The 18,934-nt window shown below is 28.5% G+C and overlaps 2 protein-coding genes across 4 annotated transcripts in view; both read right to left on the bottom strand.

Moving 5' to 3' along the window:
• LOC126904811 (uncharacterized) overlaps nt 1–16,326 on the bottom strand; it is a 39,274-nt gene extending 22,948 nt beyond the window's left edge. Inside the window, exons 1-2 of one of the 2 annotated variants that reach the window (XM_050684077.1) lie at nt 15,331–16,326; nt 13,583–14,596 (exon numbers count right to left, since the gene is read on the bottom strand). In XM_050684077.1, the coding sequence (XP_050540034.1) occupies nt 13,759–14,596; nt 15,331–16,229 (1,737 nt within the window). In that variant the 5' untranslated portion in view covers nt 16,230–16,326 and the 3' untranslated portion in view covers nt 13,583–13,758. Of the gene's footprint in view, nt 1–13,582; nt 14,597–15,330 lie in introns of those variants that run through there. The other variant, XM_050684078.1, reaches the window with a different exon arrangement.
• Nucleotides 3,540–5,766, bottom strand: LOC126904814 (sentrin-specific protease 1-like). Of its 2 annotated transcripts, XM_050684084.1 has the most exons (6): nt 5,595–5,766; nt 5,277–5,380; nt 4,888–5,037; nt 4,627–4,759; nt 4,427–4,531; nt 3,540–4,154 (listed from the first exon to the last, which is right to left on the bottom strand). In XM_050684084.1, exons 1-6 carry the CDS (start codon nt 5,764–5,766, stop codon nt 3,568–3,570), a joined length of 1,251 nt encoding a protein of 416 aa, XP_050540041.1. In that variant the 3' UTR covers nt 3,540–3,567. The 2 variants fall into 2 exon arrangements, with proteins under 2 accessions (XP_050540041.1, XP_050540042.1); XM_050684085.1 differs by lacking the exon at nt 5,277–5,380 and having other exon boundaries at nt 5,595–5,739.
• Nucleotides 16,327–18,934: the final 2,608 nt, after the last annotated feature.

Genomic DNA, 18,934 nt, shown 5'->3' with positions numbered 1-18,934 from the left:
CAGAATTTTTTTTTTTCTCCGATCGGCTTGATTGTGGACCGCCCTGGAACTATCGTTAGATATTACTTCAGGGCGGCCCACGCCGTCTTTAAAACTCACACCACCACATTGTGAATCAGCCCGAAATTAACCAAGAGCTGATTCACAACGTGGTGTGGCCTCCCCCATTAAAGCGAAGGGGGCACAAATAACTCACGAAACAAAAACATAAACACATAAAACACGAATACCTAAGGCGCCGGCCTAAACCAGCGCCTCAGGTCCTCCTGTGCCGGGCGGCGAGGCTGCCTCTGTCTCAGGCGTTCCGCTTCCTCCTTCTTTTTTAAGATGGATTCGGCGAACGCCTGGACGAGCCTCCACGCCTCCCGGCTCCTCAACATCAGGTCCACCATGGACCCGACTCGAAACGTGGACCCTAGTCGAGACTCCAAAGAGTCCCGTTCCTGGGCCCACGCCTCGCACCGGAAGAGGGTGTGCAAAGCGCTATCAGCCTCTCCCGGGCGATCCGAACAGTGGTCGCACGTCGGCGCGGCTGCTTTACGAATACGGTGTAAGTACTCGTTAAAGCAGCCGTGGCCGGACATCACTTGGGTGAGACGATAAGTCATCTCACCGTGAGTCCGGTCCACCCACCTGTCCAGCCGATCGGGTCCTATGAGGGACCTGGTCCACTCGCCTCTCGTTTCCTCCGAGAGGCGAGTCCGCCACCGGAGCATGGTCATCCGCCTGAGCGCCAGCCGGTCCTCGGGTTCGAGGGACCGGTTTCGCTCTCGGCGGAGCTCATGCCCGGCGGCGCGTTCCTCGGCGAGCAGATCGGCGGGCGGCAGTGACGACAGGATACCCGCCGCCACTCCGGACATCGTTCGGTAAGCCGAAACTGTCCGGATCGCCGCCCGCCTTTGCACCCTGAGCAGGGCTTCACGGTTTTTGGGCTTCGATCCGGGTGATGAGCAGCCGCTCGAGGATCTTCCCCAAGTCGTCCAACATGCAAAGCGGTCGGTACGACGAGGGGAGACGATAATACGCAGGCCACGCACTTTGTTTCACCGACATTTTCTTTGAAAAAAATGCTATGGGTTGCCAGATGTTATTGACTCGCTGCTGCAGACATGCGCCGATAGATTGGCTAGATGCGTCTGTGAATAGTCCAAGTCGTGCGGCTGGATGAGGATGTGCTAAAAGAGTAGCGGTCGCAAGACTTTCTTTGCATGTGGTGAACGCTTTTTCTACCTCGGGAGTCCATTCTATCGGTTGGGAACCTTTTGTCTTCGGGCCTTTGAGAATACCGTGAAGTGGTGCTTGCAGGTCGGCAGCTTTGGGAATAAACCGGCGATAAAAATTTACCATTCCCAAAAACCGGCGTAATCCTTGCATAGATTTTGGCAATGGATACTGTCGTAGGGCGTCGACGTGTTCCGGTGGCGGGCGGGTGCCTTCAGAAGATACTAGGTAACCTAGAAATTTCACCTCAGCCGAACCCAATACACATTTTTGCGGGTTAACGACAACACCGTAGTCAGAAAGTCTCCCGAAAAGAGTGCGTAAATGCTGTTTGTGGTCCTCTTCCGATTTAGAGAATACCAAAATGTCATCAATATATGCATAACAGAAGTCCAACCCATTGGTAACTTCGTCTATGAAGCGTTGAAAAGTTTGTCCAGCATTTCGCAATCCGAATGTCATAAAAGGAAATTCGTAAAGTCCGAATGGAGTGGTAATGGCTGTTTTGCATATATCGTCCGGATTAACAGGTATTTGATGGTAAGCCTTTACCAGATCGATTGTGGAAAATAGCGTGCAATTAGCCAGGTTGTGCGAGAAATCATGTATGTGTCTGACTGGATAGGAGTCTGGTATAGTTCGGGCGTTCAGCGCGCGGTAATCACCGCAAGGACGCCAGCTGTTCTCCCCTTTCGGTGCTAAATGTAATGGTGAAGACCACGGACTGCTTGAAGGTCTAGCGGTACCTGCCTTGACCATTTCCGCGAATTCCTGTTTGGCGATTTTTAGTCTACCTGGAGCTAAGCGGCGTGGGCGGCAGGCTATTGGCTGACCAGGTGTCGTAAGAATGTGGTGCACTGTTTGATGTTTTATTGTCCTGGGCAATCCGGTGGGACGTGTGATGTCCGGAAATTCTGCGAGAAGTGCAGCCCAAGGGGAAGTGTTGGCAACTGATTTTATGCTGCATTGATTTACAGAGGAAACCTTACCATTCACAGCCAAGCCTGTGACACCATCAATAAGACGTTTGGTACGGCAATCCGGCAGCAAGTGGTAGTATGCCATGAAGTCGGAACCAATGATAGGAGTACTCACGTCGGCGACAATAAAACTCCACGGGAAACTGCGTCGAAGTCCTAAATTCAAATTGAGATGGACCGTCCCGTAAGTTTTTATGGTACTGTTGTTGGCCGCGCTGAGGTCGTAATCGGTGGCATGGCGTCGTTCCCGTAGTAGCCGTTGAGGGTAACAAGATAAGTCGGAACCGGAGTCGACTAAAAATTGGCGTTTTGTTATTTGATCTGTAACAAACAGGCGGCTGCTCGGGTTCGGACAGTCTGTTGCCGCCGCTACTACAATGATTTGTTTTTTATTTGTCGAATGTATTACATGGTAACAAGAGCGTTGATTAATTCAATTTGTAATTTTCAGACGGTGCATGACCTGGGATGCCATGGTTTTATTTTGCGTCAGCAGTGAGCCATTGGTAAATGTGTTGGGTTGAAGATGACCTGTTATCTTAGACTAGGGTCTTCAACCTTTTTATGCATATGCATATTATTTTTTAATAATCTTGTGGGTCCCAATTGTAGTAAAAACATATATTTTATACAAAAATGCCTAATATATTGGTATTAACTTTTTTTTATAATATACTATATTTATTTACTATAAAATAAATGGTATTTTAAATAAATAACAAAATTGAAGATAATTTGATAGGATTCGACGACACGTAATTATTTACATTTTATCAGAGATTTCTAGAAATTATTTGGATTTCATTGGGTCATTTAGATAACAAAAATACCCGTAGCAAAAATATAATAACAACGGAAATATTCTGAACTTGTAGTTCATTTTTAAATTTATTTTATAGTTTATCAGTTTAGAGAATTATAAACAAATAAGTTTAGTTACCCCTATTCAATATACCGCATTCATAAAAAATACAGAAAAGAATTTTTTATAATTAAAATAGTATTTAAAAAATAAACAAAAGTTATGAAATTCTTTATGAATCGTCATTTAGTAAAATTAAAATTAAGTTGTTAAGATAGTAGATAATATAACTTAATTGTATCCATAACTGTATATTATAATATTTGTATATTCACATAACAAGAACATTAAATTATTTCAGTTAAGATAAATTTATATTAAATTTGAATTTCTTAAATGAAATGTTACAAAGAAAAATAAGATTAAAATAACATAACAAAACAACAATTAAACATAGAAAAAGTAAAAAAATATTTGATGGTATACAAATAAAAATTTAAAATTATAGTGAATATTAAGAAAATTAATATAAAATACAAAAATAAAATTTCATTCATAAAAATATTAATTGAATAGCTCGCCAGCAATAATTTCATTTTTGTGTCTTAATCTTATAAAAGGCATAAAATTTGCATTTATTGGTGTTGTATCTCCTCGAGACATTTTTTCTGCCAGCTCAACAGTAAATGGCCCACAATCATGTCCATTGGTTTGGCGAGATGTCTCGCCTATTTGTAATGTCCATGTAGAAGCTTTTCCTTTTTTGTCCATCTCCCATTCAATTAAGAAATTTTTTAATACCATTGGATAAGGACCCTCATACGACTTAAGACTATCATATGATGTCACAGTCTTTTCAGGTATATTAACCACTGTCAATATCCAATGACTCTCATATACATTCATGGGCACAAAAAGTAATTTTATTGTGTGAATATCTTTTTTTATCCATCTTCTTACAGCTGGATAACCTCCTCGAAGATACGCTACAATAAAATCAGTGACAACTGCATAAACTTGACCTTCTGACCGTTTTACTATCATTTTAATGTACTCATTAATTGTGTTTGAAGTATACCATGATGTGGGCGATTTAAATAAAGGTGCATTATACTGATCAAGAGATTTTGTGTTCTGATCTTGCATTACTTCTGCAAGTGTAACCATATTTAAACATTTTTCATAAAATTAATAAAAGACTTTGTTGAACAGTTTACTATTATTTAGGTTTATTTAAGGTTTTGGAATATGAAATTAAACACGTATAATTACTTTTGTTTAAAACGTCCATGGACCCCCTTAATGACACGCCTCTGCAGAAGTTATATTAATTTAACTCGTATTATTATAATTAATTATGTTTAATAAATAATCTTTTTTTATTTAATTTTACATAAAATAAATAGATTAAATAACTAATTACCTTTTTCTTTCTCTGGTACTTTTATTACTTCAATAGTGGACAGAGCAAGTAAATTTACGTCATTCGGCGTATTTAAGGTCAAAGGATTAGAACTAACTTTTGGCTCTAAAATAATTTATGTTTAAAAATATTACATATTTGTTTCAAAAATCAAAACTTCATATTTTTTAAAAATGAATTATATTTTAAAAGTTGTATACTTTTTATGACTTTTTCATCTTCTTCGGATGAATTTCTTTTTAAATTTGGTCGAGCAGTAGTATTAGAAGATATCTCAAAAAGTTGTTTTTTTATTTCGGATTTGTTGCGTTCCAAATTTTTCTTATGAAAACTCTTAACGGATCATAAAAATATATTTAATTATATGATAAATTTATTTAAGAAATCTGCTTTAAGTCCAAAAAATGGTTTAGGGTATACCCTAAAATCTTTTTATTGAAATAAAGCATAATAAAATATACCTTTTCTAACAAATCAGCTGATATTAATAGCGGATTGTCTTTTGAAATTGCTATATTTTTTTTTTCTGTTGAATTTAAAATTTCATTTTTATATTTTTCAGATTTTTCATTCTGAAAAAGTGTTCCGAATTCTCTTTGCTGCATCATATTCTAGGTAACCAAAGAGATATTTAAATAAACAAATAAACTATACTTAATATTATATTATTATCTTCGATAAAAATTGAATTTCCCATAAAAATCTAATAGAAAAAATAGCAGAATAATATTAAACATTATGTTACCGCATTTATATTAAGGGGGTTGATAGTTTATTTTATATTTTTGAATCAGACAAACCCCAATAACATAGCTAAATCGAATAAATATATTAATATAATTATAGTTACCAATTTTTCTGGAATAATTTTATCATTTTTATTCGTTTTTCGATACGTGCGTTTTTTTGGAATAATGGAATTTTTTATAGGATAAATATTTTTATTAATAATTGCTGCAAATTGAATATAATTTTAATAATTATTAATTAAATAATCAATTTCGAAAAAGGTTTTTAATATTAAAATAGTTAAATTAAAGTAAAGCGACTGAATTATTGTTATATATGAATAAGAGAACTTATTATTAATTTTTCTTATATTTTATATTAAAAAACTTTTTCTCTATTCGAAATAGTTAGTTTAATTATTAATCTTAATAGTGTTTACAGATAATTCTTCCATCTTTAGTTGACTTTTTTGATATTTGTCCTTTATTTGTATTATTTAAAACACAATTGGAATGCATGAAACGACGATTCCATATTTCTTCAACTCTGCGTATGACCTTATGTAAGTTTGATTCATTTGTTTGACCAAAAATATTTTTTTCACTTGCCATATCAATAACTAATTAAATAAATCTTAATAATTACACAAGACGATAGTTTATTTTTCACGGGAAAAAACGAAGTGAACTGAAATGTCGATAAAATCAACATTTACATCTAATTGTCAAGGAAACTTAATTGTAAAAATTCATTAAAAAAATGTATAAGCCAATTATAAATAAATTTAGTATAAACAATACTTATTTATTTTAATTGTATTATTGGTCAAAGAATACAATATTTTAAGAATAATACAGAGAATTATCAAAAAAAAAAAATATATATATATATTTTAAAGATATTTTGAAGAAAAACCTTTTGTATTTGTTTGTTTATTTATTACATTAGTTTACAAATGATAGAGATTTTTTTATGAAAGTTCAAGTGGAATAAATTTGATATCGGTTAACAGAATATTTATGCATATAAAATTTAATCTGTATGAAATAAAATATCAACGTTTGGATTTATTCTCTTGCAACTATTAAAAATTTTGCCCATGTGAAATTGCTATTTCCATTTAGTTATTAACAAAAAACATCATGCCATGCGATTATAATCAACATAAAAATTTATTAAGTTGAATATATAATATAGTTTAACAATTTAATTAGTAATTGAATTAATGACATAATAATTCTGATAAAAGAAAATAACAGGAGATTTGANTCTCGGAGTCGTGTGATCGAGTCTCTAGTTTGGCGCCACTTTGTTGTATTTATATATGGAACAATCTTTTTGTTCTAACTTATAGTTTTAGTAGTTCAATAATAACGCAAAATGTAGTTAATAAAGATATAATCAATCAAAATATAACATATAAAATATTGATACACTTAAAACCGGATAAATAAATAATACACAAAATAAAAACTTAATGTCACAAACGTACCATACGGAAAGAGATTACCTTCGGTACTCCCTAGGTCTTCTCTTTCTCTTCTCTTCAATTAATTCCATTTCATCTTATATACTAACATATTTTGTTTTTCTTTTTATAAAATTCATATAGTAATCATTTTCAAAAATGTTTATAAATATTTACTTTCTGATAGTAATAATAATTTGGGAATTACAATTAATCTAAACATTACAAAAGTGTTCTACTTCTAGGTTTACAAATAATAGACTATATTATATTTTTGTAATAATAGATCAAGAAATTCATAGTTAAACCAAATATTAAAAAAATGCTTTGTTTTCAATTTTACAAAATAATGACCTATATTACTGAATTAATTTTAACGACTTTAACAAATCGAAAATAACTTTAGGGTTAAACTACCTTATAGGTTTAATTATTATTTGCATTTTTAATGTTATTATTATTATTATTTTTTTTTTTTTGACAATAACGGCTATCTTTGTAACTTCAGTATATATCAAGAAAATGACAAATTATTCAAGAAAATCAAGGAAATTTTAGAGAAATATTAAGATACAGAGCCCAAGGAGATGACCGTTTAAAATCATTTTTGGAAGCTAAAGAAACAATAAAATATACAAGTGAAACACTTCAAAATGAAATAATTGAATCCTGTAATAAAATTATTTTAAATAAAATCGTAACAAACATAAATGCCCAAAGATGTTTCAAAATACTTGCTGATGTAACGGCCGACATTGGTGGAAGCGAACAAGTAACTTTGTGTGTTCGATATTTAGATGTTGAAAATATGATTACCAAGGAAGAATTCTTCAGTTTATGCCTACAACAGATACTACTGGAAAAGGTTTATATATTATTATTCAAAGTTTACATTCATTTGGCGTAGAAACAAAATACGTTAGAGGACAGTGTTACGATGGATGTGCTTCTATGTCTGTGGTCAATTTAACTGAGCTCAATCTCTTATTCACCAAAGTTATCCGCTTGCGACGTTTGTTCATTGTGCTGTTCATGTTTTAAACCTTGCTATTTCTTATTCATCTTCTATACAAGAAACACGAAATTGATTAGGAACAACATCTAAAGTTAGAGATTTTTTCATATACCCAAAGCGAAAAGATGTGTTGAAAAGTCAAATCGAAGAAAGTCAAAAATGTATAACTAAAAAATCATTAAAACAATTATGTGCGACTAAATGAGTTGAACGTTTTTATGCTGTCAATGATTTTCTTGAGCTTTTTGTGTACCTAATTGAATCGTTATTTATAATTTCGAAGTGGAATGACACTGAAACATCATCAAAAGCAAGTAATTTACGAACATCAATACTGAAAGGAGATTTTATTATTTGTTTACTTATTATAAATAAAGTATTTAGTTATGAGTTACTTTGTTTAAAACAACTTCAAAGAAATTAGCAGGTACACAGCATTGTTATTATCAATGGTAGTAAGGCACATTGTTGTGAGTTTATAAATACACTAACTGTCAATACAGAAAGTATATCTATGATAGTCATAATTGATAATAAACAATCCGTGACTGCGACATTGATATCATATAAACCATTTAGCTACCTGTATTTGTAATCATATCATCATGTGTATTATACATGATATTAAATNTAATCATATCATCATGTGTATTATACATGTATATTAACTCAAAAATTTGAAACTTTAAATGTTTATATCTAATAAACTAATAAAGTTATATTAAAAATTCAAATGCCATTTACTATTTAATTAAAAATCCAAACATTTTATTATATTCAAAATATGTGTTCCCATTTAAAAGACAAAGTTGACACCCGCATAAGGGAAGNTTTAAAAGACAAAAAGACAAAGTTGACACCCTTACAAGGCATAAGGGATGAACATAAAAAGTTTTAAATAGTTAATAATTTAAGAATAATGTGTAACTAAAGAAAACCAAAAATAATGTTTAAATTATATTTATTCTACAAGTAAATGAGTGGGTTATGATAAAAAAATCAGTCTGTATACTGTAATATAGTTTATCATTTGTAAAGCTATCTATTATTACTAGATCAGGAATTAAATATTTATAAACATTTTTGAAAACGATAGTATTATTAATTTTTCAAAAAGAAGAAAAATAAAATATTTTAGTATATAAGACGAAATGGAATGAATCGTAGAGGAAAGAGGACTTCAGGAGCACCGAAGGTAATCTCTTTTCGTGCGGTACGTTTATGACATTAAGTTTTCATTTTGTGTATTGTTTTATTGTGTTTTTAGTGTACATTTATTTTGTATGTTTTGCATTGTTTAATTATATCTATAATAAATACATTTGAGTTATTATTAAACTTTTATTACTTTAAGTTAAGACACTAGGGTTGTTTCTTTTAAGATACAACAGTACCAAAATTTCAAATTTCAAATTATTTGTCAATTCCTAAAATAGTAATTAGAAAAATAGTAAGTTTTTTTTACGTCAGTAAACATTTCTATCATTTTCGTTTGTGAGGTTCATTAAAAGTTGGACACCACCTGAGAAATCATTCAAAATACGCCACTGCTATTGTTTATCGCTATTAGATCTATTGCACGGGTAATTCATTTTCATTTGTTAAAAAGATTAATTGTTATTTACATTGTAAAATTATTTTTTATTCTTTTAATAAAGCCCATCTTATTATATAATCAGCAATTGTAGTTAATACGTATAGTTTTATCGATGAACGTATAAAGGCAATGACATGATTATTTATTAAAATGAGTACATTTGTACGACAAATGAAATATTTAAATCTTTTTTTTTTTTTTTGTAAGTTATCTTGGGTTTTATTTTGATTTATATTCTTTTTCAATTTTTGAGTGTAATATCTTTAACTAGATAATAGTGTCAGTACTTCCGGAACACTTTCAAAAATTAATTAGAAAAAGTTCTATTTGCTATATGTATTTTTAAGTTTTGAACCCCCATATAAAGAAAATAGTATGATTTAAAAAAAAAGTATTTCAAATGAAAGAAGTATATAAATAGTATTTCTCATGAAAAAATTGTATAGATCCATACCCTTTTTAATAAGTTATGGCAGTTTTAAGTGAAAAATATTGAACAAATTTCGAAAATTAGCGATTTTTAAATTTGTAATTTTTTTAAAGATTTCCCCATGTACTGAGAACGAATAAAATTTTTTCAATTTTTGAGGGTAATGTTTTCGAATAGATACGATTTGTGATCTTTTGATGTATCGTAGTTTTTCGTAGAGTATAGTTGTTATTAACAGTGTGTTGAATTCATTTACAATAAATTTACATCGATAAAGCAATATTTTATATATTTTTTTCGTATATGCAATATTCTGTATTTCAATCTCCATACTATAGATTTGCATCGAAGCGTTTTTTATGATAGTAATTTTAATCACTGTCAGATATCATTTATACTGGACCCAACTATGCTGGGTTTTTTTATTTTATATTAAAAATTTTGTTGACTGTATGTTTACAATTTTTGTTTCTTTTTTTTAACTTTTTTTTTTCTACTAAATTAACCAAACTACTTATCTATTATTTATTAAAATTATTTTTATATAGTATATAAAATATATATAGTGGAATGACTAGTGTTACCCCATTCTCAATTAACATGTGAAAATTCAAGTAAATTTAAAATTTCTTCTTTTCTTCTTCTGCAGTATTCAATCTAATGATTGGTTTGCAGCAACTTCCATGTTTCTCTATCACTAGCCTTCCTTTTCAACTCTTGATATAACTCTTGAATTATATTCATGATCTTCTATTATCTGACTTATGTATTACAATCTTGATCTTCCTCTATGATTTTTTCCATCGATTATTCCTTCTAAGATTAATAATAGCAACCCGCCTTGTCTTAAAGTATGAACTATTAATTCATTTTTTTTTTCTGTATACTCTTCCATATTAATTTCCATTCAAATGCCTTTTCAAAACTTCTTCATTAGTAATTCTATCAGTCCAACTTATCTTTTCTATCTTCCTGTAGCACCACATTTCGAATGCGTCTATTCTTCTCATTTCTTCTCTTGCAATAGTCATTTGCAACTGATAATACTGATAAAACTGATAATAAGCTAAGATGTTATGATTAATTTACAAAATAAATAGTTCAGATAAAATCATATAAAATTATTTATTTTTTTTCAGTTATTATCTTTAAAGACCACTTTTAGTTTGAACTATATTTCAGTGATTTTTTTAAAAAAATTTTTATCCTTATCTTTTTGCATGTATTCATGTATGCCCAATATTCCGCTGGGGTACGGGGAATACTGATCATTTGAATTTAAAATAATATATATATTTATACATAAGTTTATGTTTAAAAAAATTGAGACTGACATAATGCATTCAATATGATTATGCATCCATTTGTTGTAATATAATAACATTTAGAGTTTTAGAGCAACCAACAAGTTGTAATTCTGAACTCAATTGTCAATTATATCCGTTAAAGTAACTATCAAAACCAATAGTAGTTAACCTATTTAAAATCGTTATTTAAGATACAAAAATTTCGTTTTTTTTTTTTTGATATTTTAATTTTGACAAATTAATTTTTAAACTTTTTTTTTCAAATATATTAATTAAACTACTTATCTATCATTTATTAAATGTATTTTTATGTAATGATATAAATAATTTCGGTACAAATATTATTAATTTTAAAATTGACGTTGATTTATCAAGGTTTGTACGCAAACAGTTTCGTCTTCAGAGGGAGACATACGAAATTTAATAGATAAGAAAATTGACTGGTCGATAATAACTTTTGGAGTAATTCTCATTTTTAAATTATATTGGAGGAAGTGTGCAGCAGAGTAATGCGTCGTGATAAAAATAACGTAACTTCCAAAATAATAGGTCAAAAGTTGTCATCTTTTCCTAATTAGAGCATTTTTTATTTTATAAACTATATATATTATATATATATGTATAATATTAAGATATTTATATTTATGAAAATAAAATCGATAAAATATTATTTTTCAAGGTGGGTATATTTATTATATATGAAATAAACACTGTTAATAAAAATTGAACACGCATAAAAAATGACGTGGTTTATTTTACATTACATAGAACGCCATTTCTTAATCAAATAGTTAATTTTGCGATTAGGAAAAAAATAACAAATTTTTTTAATTAAACTTAATTGTATGTCATAAGCATTTTAATGTAAAAACTGTGTTATTCAATAATTATATATTAAATCACTTACTAAGAATAAATTATATCATCTTTTATCCATCTATTAGGTTTCTTTGTGTTTAGATAGTTTTTTTATAAAGAATCAAAAATTTTATCAGGATATACACGCATAAAAAGTTTTTCTTATATGTAGTATACTTTAAGTATAACAATTGTAAAACTTTCTATTCTTCTTTGAGGATTTATTACTAAATTTACATCGTAACTTAGTTTTATTGAGGATCTCTTCAAAAAATTAAATTATAATTCTGAACCTTGTCATTATATATCACCCATAAAATTATAGTCATGATGAAATGTTTTTGTATTGATCAAATTAAAGGGCTACTAATAAATTATTTTCGTTGTGTTATATTGCTATAATTCTTTATATTTGCAGTATCTACAAAGCGAAAAATAAATTATACTAATAATTAGGCTTGAGGAATTGTAACAAATACATACATAGATATTTAAATAGCGTAAAAACAAAAGTTAGAAATTTAGCTCCTTTGAATATAATCTACAATAAAAGTTCCAAATTTTATTTTGCAGTTATTAAAGCATATTTTATAAATTTTCAATATTTTAGTACTTCTATTTAAATTAAACTCACTGAACGGTTTTTTTTTAACAAATTAAATAATCTTCAATGAATACTTTTGTACTTCTATAGGTAGCAGTACATGGGAAATTAGTCCTTAATATAAAATCGAAAATTTCAACACAAAAATAGCATCTATTAGATACGCAGCCCATTTCATCATAAAGACAAAATGAAGTTTAAATTTTTTTTTCCGTAATAAAGTATATTGCATTAGCTTTGATTTAGCATATAAATCATTTTTAAACTTCATCTGTGGGTAGGTAAAGGCTCAGGTTTTCACAAAAAATATATTAAATAATAGGTAAATATATGTGGTACCTATAAAATCAAAATTATGTTAATTTATTTATTTTTAAATAAGTTACGGCAGTTTTAAGAAAAAACATTAAAAATGTCAAAAATTACTGATTTATAAAATCATTATTTTTTTAGAGATTTCCACCATGTACGGGGAACAAGGAAAAAATTTTCAATTTTTGAGTGTTATAAATTCAACTAGATACAATTTCTGTTATTTTTACATATCGATAAGAAAAATCGGTCTAGTTAGAGGTGAGATAAAATAGTGACAAATATAAAAAATAAAAAAAAACCCAGCACTAAGGGTCGCGGCACAGTGATGATTTAACATAATTTGGATTAAGTATAATGATCTCTGACATGAATTAAAATCACAATAAAAAAAACGCTTCAATTCAAATCATTAGAGTATTTAATTTTAAAAAAATGGTGGATTATTCCAAAAGCTACATGATCTGCTAGTTTCTTATTAATATCCTGATTAAGATAAAGTATGTCGAATGAAAAAGGGATTATTAAAAAATATTATTTCTCATAAAAAAATTGTGTTGATTCATACATTTTTCAGTAAGTTATAACATTATAAAGTAAAAATGTAAAATATAAAATCGAAAATTTTTACACAAATATAGCATTTGGTAACCATTTTCACCGTGAAGACAAAATGAAGTCAGACATTTTTTTTTTCATCATAAAGTACATTACATTTTTTCTATCATCTCCTTTTTAATATTACTACTAATTAGTAATAAACGAGCATTTATATATAAAATAAATACTATTATAAATATAAATACAATGTATTCATTAAATATATTGAAATTTTATTGTAGGTCAATTTTAACATTTAATACATAAAATATCAAAGAATTAGTATATAATCCTGTTAACTGTATAAACCATACAAACAATCAGATTTTTAAAATAATACAATTGCATTTTTTTAATAGAAATGACAACAACTACTACATTTTAAGAAATTAATAAATAGCATAATTCGTTTTTAAAAGATTTTGTCCCATCCCATATCTTTAAAATCAATGTCAATGAAGTTTTTACAAAATGTGGATAATTCCATACACGCATTTTGATAATCGGCTATTGTATCAATTTTCTTTAAATGATCATTTTCCTCGACAGTTTCTTCTGGAATACCAATAAATGGACTAGATTTCCCAATAAATTCACAGCGTTTTTTACCTCTCGATTTATAATATAATTGCCTATATAAAATTGATCTTTGTTTTAACATATTTTTTAGATACAGATCTACACTTCTCAAGTGAAATATTTGTAATCTCTTTTTAAATAATTCTTCATACATATAATTATCATTATACGTTTTTATAATAAGATTTAACAACTTTTCTATGAATGATAAAGAGATATAGGCACTATTAACTTCCCAAATTGATGCTTCTTTTAATTTTATGACTACCGAAAATATTTTATTGAAAAAATATTCTGTACTTTTATTTGTTTCATATAAGTTTTTTATACAGTTAGTGTATGTTAATATATTTGACTCAGAAAAACCAGTTAATTTTATTTTTTCATTATGGCAAAACTGTACAATTGGAGTTAAATACCAATTATAATTCGAAAATATTTCAAAGAACTTGCAATTCAATAATTGTATTATGTATTCTTTTTTGAGATTAAAGCCATGTACACTAACTGGATCTCTTACTATGCGATTTGCACTTATAACTTGACCATGATGAATAATTGATATGTGATCGACAGTTTTCCATTCTCCATTTTCGACAAGAATTTTTAAAGTTGTTAATTCAGTAAATTGTGTTAAACAATATTCTTGTGGATGTATCAGATGTTGCATACTACATTAAAAAATAAATAGAAATTTATTAATGACATCTTATAAATTTATATTCTGATTTTATATTCAGAGAGATTTATCAAGAAATCTACCTCCAATTTTTTGTTAAATAATGATTTTTTCGTAAAAATGTATGAAAAAATTTTTTTTTGTACTTTGTTATCTATGATAAATATCAAATTATATTAAATAATATATCTAAAAGAAGTTTTTAGGGATAACTTCAGACTGTTAAATGGTTGGCTATAATTATTTTAGTACAATTGAAGAGAGTATACTAAATAAATGTTTGACTAGTTATAGCCAGATTTTTGCTTTTAGTTTTATGAGCTTTATATGATTTAGAAAAGGTAAAAAAATGTATAGTATAAAATTATTTTAGATTGAAAAGTGCTTAAAAATAAGCTACTTTGAAATTTTGAAAAATTAAAAATAATATAAAAGAAATAATTTTTTAACGATAATGAAAAAGCAGTATGCTAAATTATACTGTATTTATTAAAATTATTAATATTCATAATAATACATGATATGTTACATGTAATAACATGGGAGAGTTAAATTTATTTAAAAGAAAAATTTAAATTAAAAAAAAAAATTTAACCTAAGTAAAATTAATGATTTGGTATTATTTACGAGAGGAGGTTAAGGTAACTAAATATCCCTTTTAGTTATGCCACTGCCAAGTAACTTCATTGCAAATTATTATGATAGTAAATGATATATTTCTCTTACTTATGTGCATTAGGGTTCAGTAATATGTCGAAGTTGAAATTATCGTAATAATTTTCCTTTGTGTTTGTATAAATTAAATTTAGACCTTTTAATACGAAAAAAAAGAAATCATTTTCAATACATTTTTGGGATAAATATTCCTCTTTGTATTTATACTTTAAATCTGGTCGCTGAGGTATAATAAATACTGTACTAATATCATTTAAAACAGAAATTGCTCTTTCAGTCACATTATTAATAAGTTCTTTTGTTTTAGAAATAACTAGTAGCGCTTCGTTGATTTTGGATTGATTATTTTCATCTTGGTTGCTTACAAGACAAGTCTGATCTTTTATCTGAATGGAATCTATAAATTGCTTAACCAAATAAACTTCATCAACTACAGTATATGGGTTACGTGGAATTTTTACAAAAATACGTTTAACATCTAAATAACTCAGAAACCACATTACTTGGTATATGCTATTGAACATCGCAGTAGATTTCGTCATTCCAATTTCAAGTAATGATGTGCAATTAATAAAATTGTAAAAGAATTTTGCTGTTAAATACTTTATACATTCTTCTACTATTATATTAATGTGTTCAACGAAAGTCTGCAGTATTTCTATATATTTAAAGTTAAATACACTTACAATGTAACTGAAAATACGCAAAAAATTATTCTCATCAATTTTTAATGCCGATAACTCTTCTACGCTAATAACATTGCCTGAGTCCTGAATCAATAAATCGTTATTTATTGAGTGCCATCCTGTTTGATGGCAAATGTAACTTACTACTTGAGTCAAATATTTAAAATATTCTCTCCTTATCGGACTACTTTTTAAATACTTCGAATTTTGAATTAGTGTCAATTGCATTAAAATTATAAAAATAATAAAAACTCTTTTACGCATTTTCTTTATTTGTATAACTTTATAATGAAAAGCAATCTATTTTATTGAATTTGTAATTTTGTATTTATTAAAATTTAATTTTCATATACAAGACGATTTAAATCCATTTAAAAAAATAATGAATAATCACCTTTTACTTAATACAGAAATAATAATTTAATAATTTAATCATTATTTATTTTTAACATCAATTTTTAATGTTAGCGTATACCATAACTTTAAATATAAAATGAATAAATAAATTATTTGTTGACACGTTACGTTATTTTTAAGAATTTGTAAGGTGTTATATTATCGTTTTTTTAATATTTTTAATTCAGGTTAAATATGCATTAATTGTTTGATAATTTAATATTTTAATATCCGTAGTGACTTTGATATTAAGATAGAGTCCATGTGATGTATTAATAAAATATTTTCTGTACAGACCACATGTAACTACAGTCCTCGAGTCAGCATGTTTTCCTATAGCAATATTATAGTCCACATCATATTTTACCAGTTAATTTACTTTTATGAACACTCTACTAATATATTTTATCTTTTAATATTATAATTTCTTAAATAATACTATTAATTGTAATATTTACGGTGTATCTTTTGAACATGACTTTTGAATAAGTCCGTCTTTATCTAAATAGTAGATGGACATAAATAACAGTCAAATCATTTATCGTCAAGGATTTTTCTACATTCACTTTTGTACACGATCATCTGATTTACAAAAAAATTTTATGGATACTCTACATTAAATTTACTCATTAGCATGAAAATGTTTATTAACATGAACGCAGTAAAGTAACTGAACAACTAAAAAGAATTTTATTAAATATTGCAAAGGTAATATCACTTGTAATATAATGACACAGATGGCACTATTGTATAATCGTGCAAAATCGCACAATAGTCCAAAATTCAGGTTAGTATAAGCTTTTTAAAATTGTGAAAATTTTTTTGTTGTGTACAAGATAGTATAGGGTGAGTGTCCAATATTGTGAATACACGTATTAAGATTGAATAATGAATAGATGCTAGCTTTTGTAATGACACATCATTACACGACTGCCAGGGAAAGGCAGCCGTGAATACTATTATTATTTTATTAAAAATAAAAGCTCAAGTGATATTTAATGTAATTGATAGTCATAATAACTCAAAAATATGTTTTACTGTAGGTTAGTACTAAATGATTTGGTTACTATTTGTGATTAAATAATGTATCTTGTATGAGTACGAGAGTTAACAATCATAGGTATAATATTAATTTACATAAAAAAAACACTGAATCAAAGATAAATACAATTTTTTGAATAGTTTGTGACGTAAAAAATTGACCTAATCATTAATAGTACTATTTAACACATTAGTTAATTAAATTAGTTATTGTGAACATCATATAATTAAGTGTAACTGCTCGGCAATTGGTAATGCGGTGTTATTGTCTAGATAGTATTAATTTCGTGGTGAATAAAAACTAATTTTGAACATTATAATTCAGTAATAACATAATTACATTTTCCTAAATAATGCAGTTGCACATTCCCTTTTTCTATTTTATCTGTTGTACAATCGTTCATAACAAATTATCATTGTGATAACAAAACGCCCAGCTGACCACTACAGTACTGTCAATCATTTAACCGGTCCCAGATGTCTGTCAACGAGGCATGTACTGATGTCGGCGTTTGTTTCCCCTTCCGGTCCATGTGTGTCGTCGCCGTCAAGTGGTCTGGCCGTTTTGTTCAAATGTGTTTTGGCCAGTCGTCTATTCTGTCTCCAGCCTTCTACTTAATTTTATTTTGCGTATCTTGAAAATCTTATGGCTGCCTAACTTTACTTTTGGCCCTGGCGATCGAGTCATGGGTGAAGATTCATTTGTTGGCTACGGCCTGGGCATCATGATAATATAATTTGGTAACTTTGTACAGCATTCTCGTTTTTCTTTATTTTTGTCCATTTCATTGTTTCTTCTATTCATGCATTGTCACGAGGTTTCTTTAAAAATGACATTAATATATTTTAAATATTTTAATATGATTATTCTATCTGATCTCTTGGCATATTTGCTCATTGACTATTGGTAAATTATTGTAAAATATCATTTTCGTCCATTCTATCATTATTTTTATTATGTTGAGTGTAATAAAACCTCACATGTGTTAGACCAATCTAGACGTGCTTAGCAGTCTCAAGGCTCGGTATAAAAGGCCTAGATCCATATTGACCGATGTCATGTTCTTAGTTTGAGCATTATTGCAATGATAACCATTTTATTTTATTCAATATTGGAATGTACGATCCTGTCCCTTGGTCAAATCGAACATAGTCAATACAGCAGTGTCAGAGATTATTTTTTCCCTCGTGTCCCTTTTATTTTATTTGTCCTTTAGCTCGTTTAATAATTTGTAATAATTTTAACTATGACTTGAAATATGTTATATAAAAGAATTTGTAATTTTATTTTATTTTGAACATTTGTAACTGACATTTATTTTATTGTACTTTGGGCATTATTATTTTAGTTAAACTCATTATATAAAATAGAACATCATCGCCTATACTACTTGTCTACCAGTTTTTAATTCCTTTTCCCCTAGAGTTAAGGTAAAAACTTAGTAAATTAAAACAACAAATGTATCAGTTATATTTAAAATTCCACAATGCTCTGGTCTGGTAGAGCCTCGGTTAGTGGTGAATCCAACTTC

Source organism: Daktulosphaira vitifoliae, unplaced genomic scaffold, assembly GCF_025091365.1.
Source record: "Daktulosphaira vitifoliae isolate Bord-2020 unplaced genomic scaffold, ASM2509136v1 Scaffold_4, whole genome shotgun sequence".
NCBI classification, from domain to species: Eukaryota; Metazoa; Arthropoda; class Insecta; order Hemiptera; family Phylloxeridae; genus Daktulosphaira; species Daktulosphaira vitifoliae.
The sequence above is the reverse complement of the archived record's forward strand: the minus strand, read 5'-3'. Positions and strand labels throughout refer to the sequence as shown.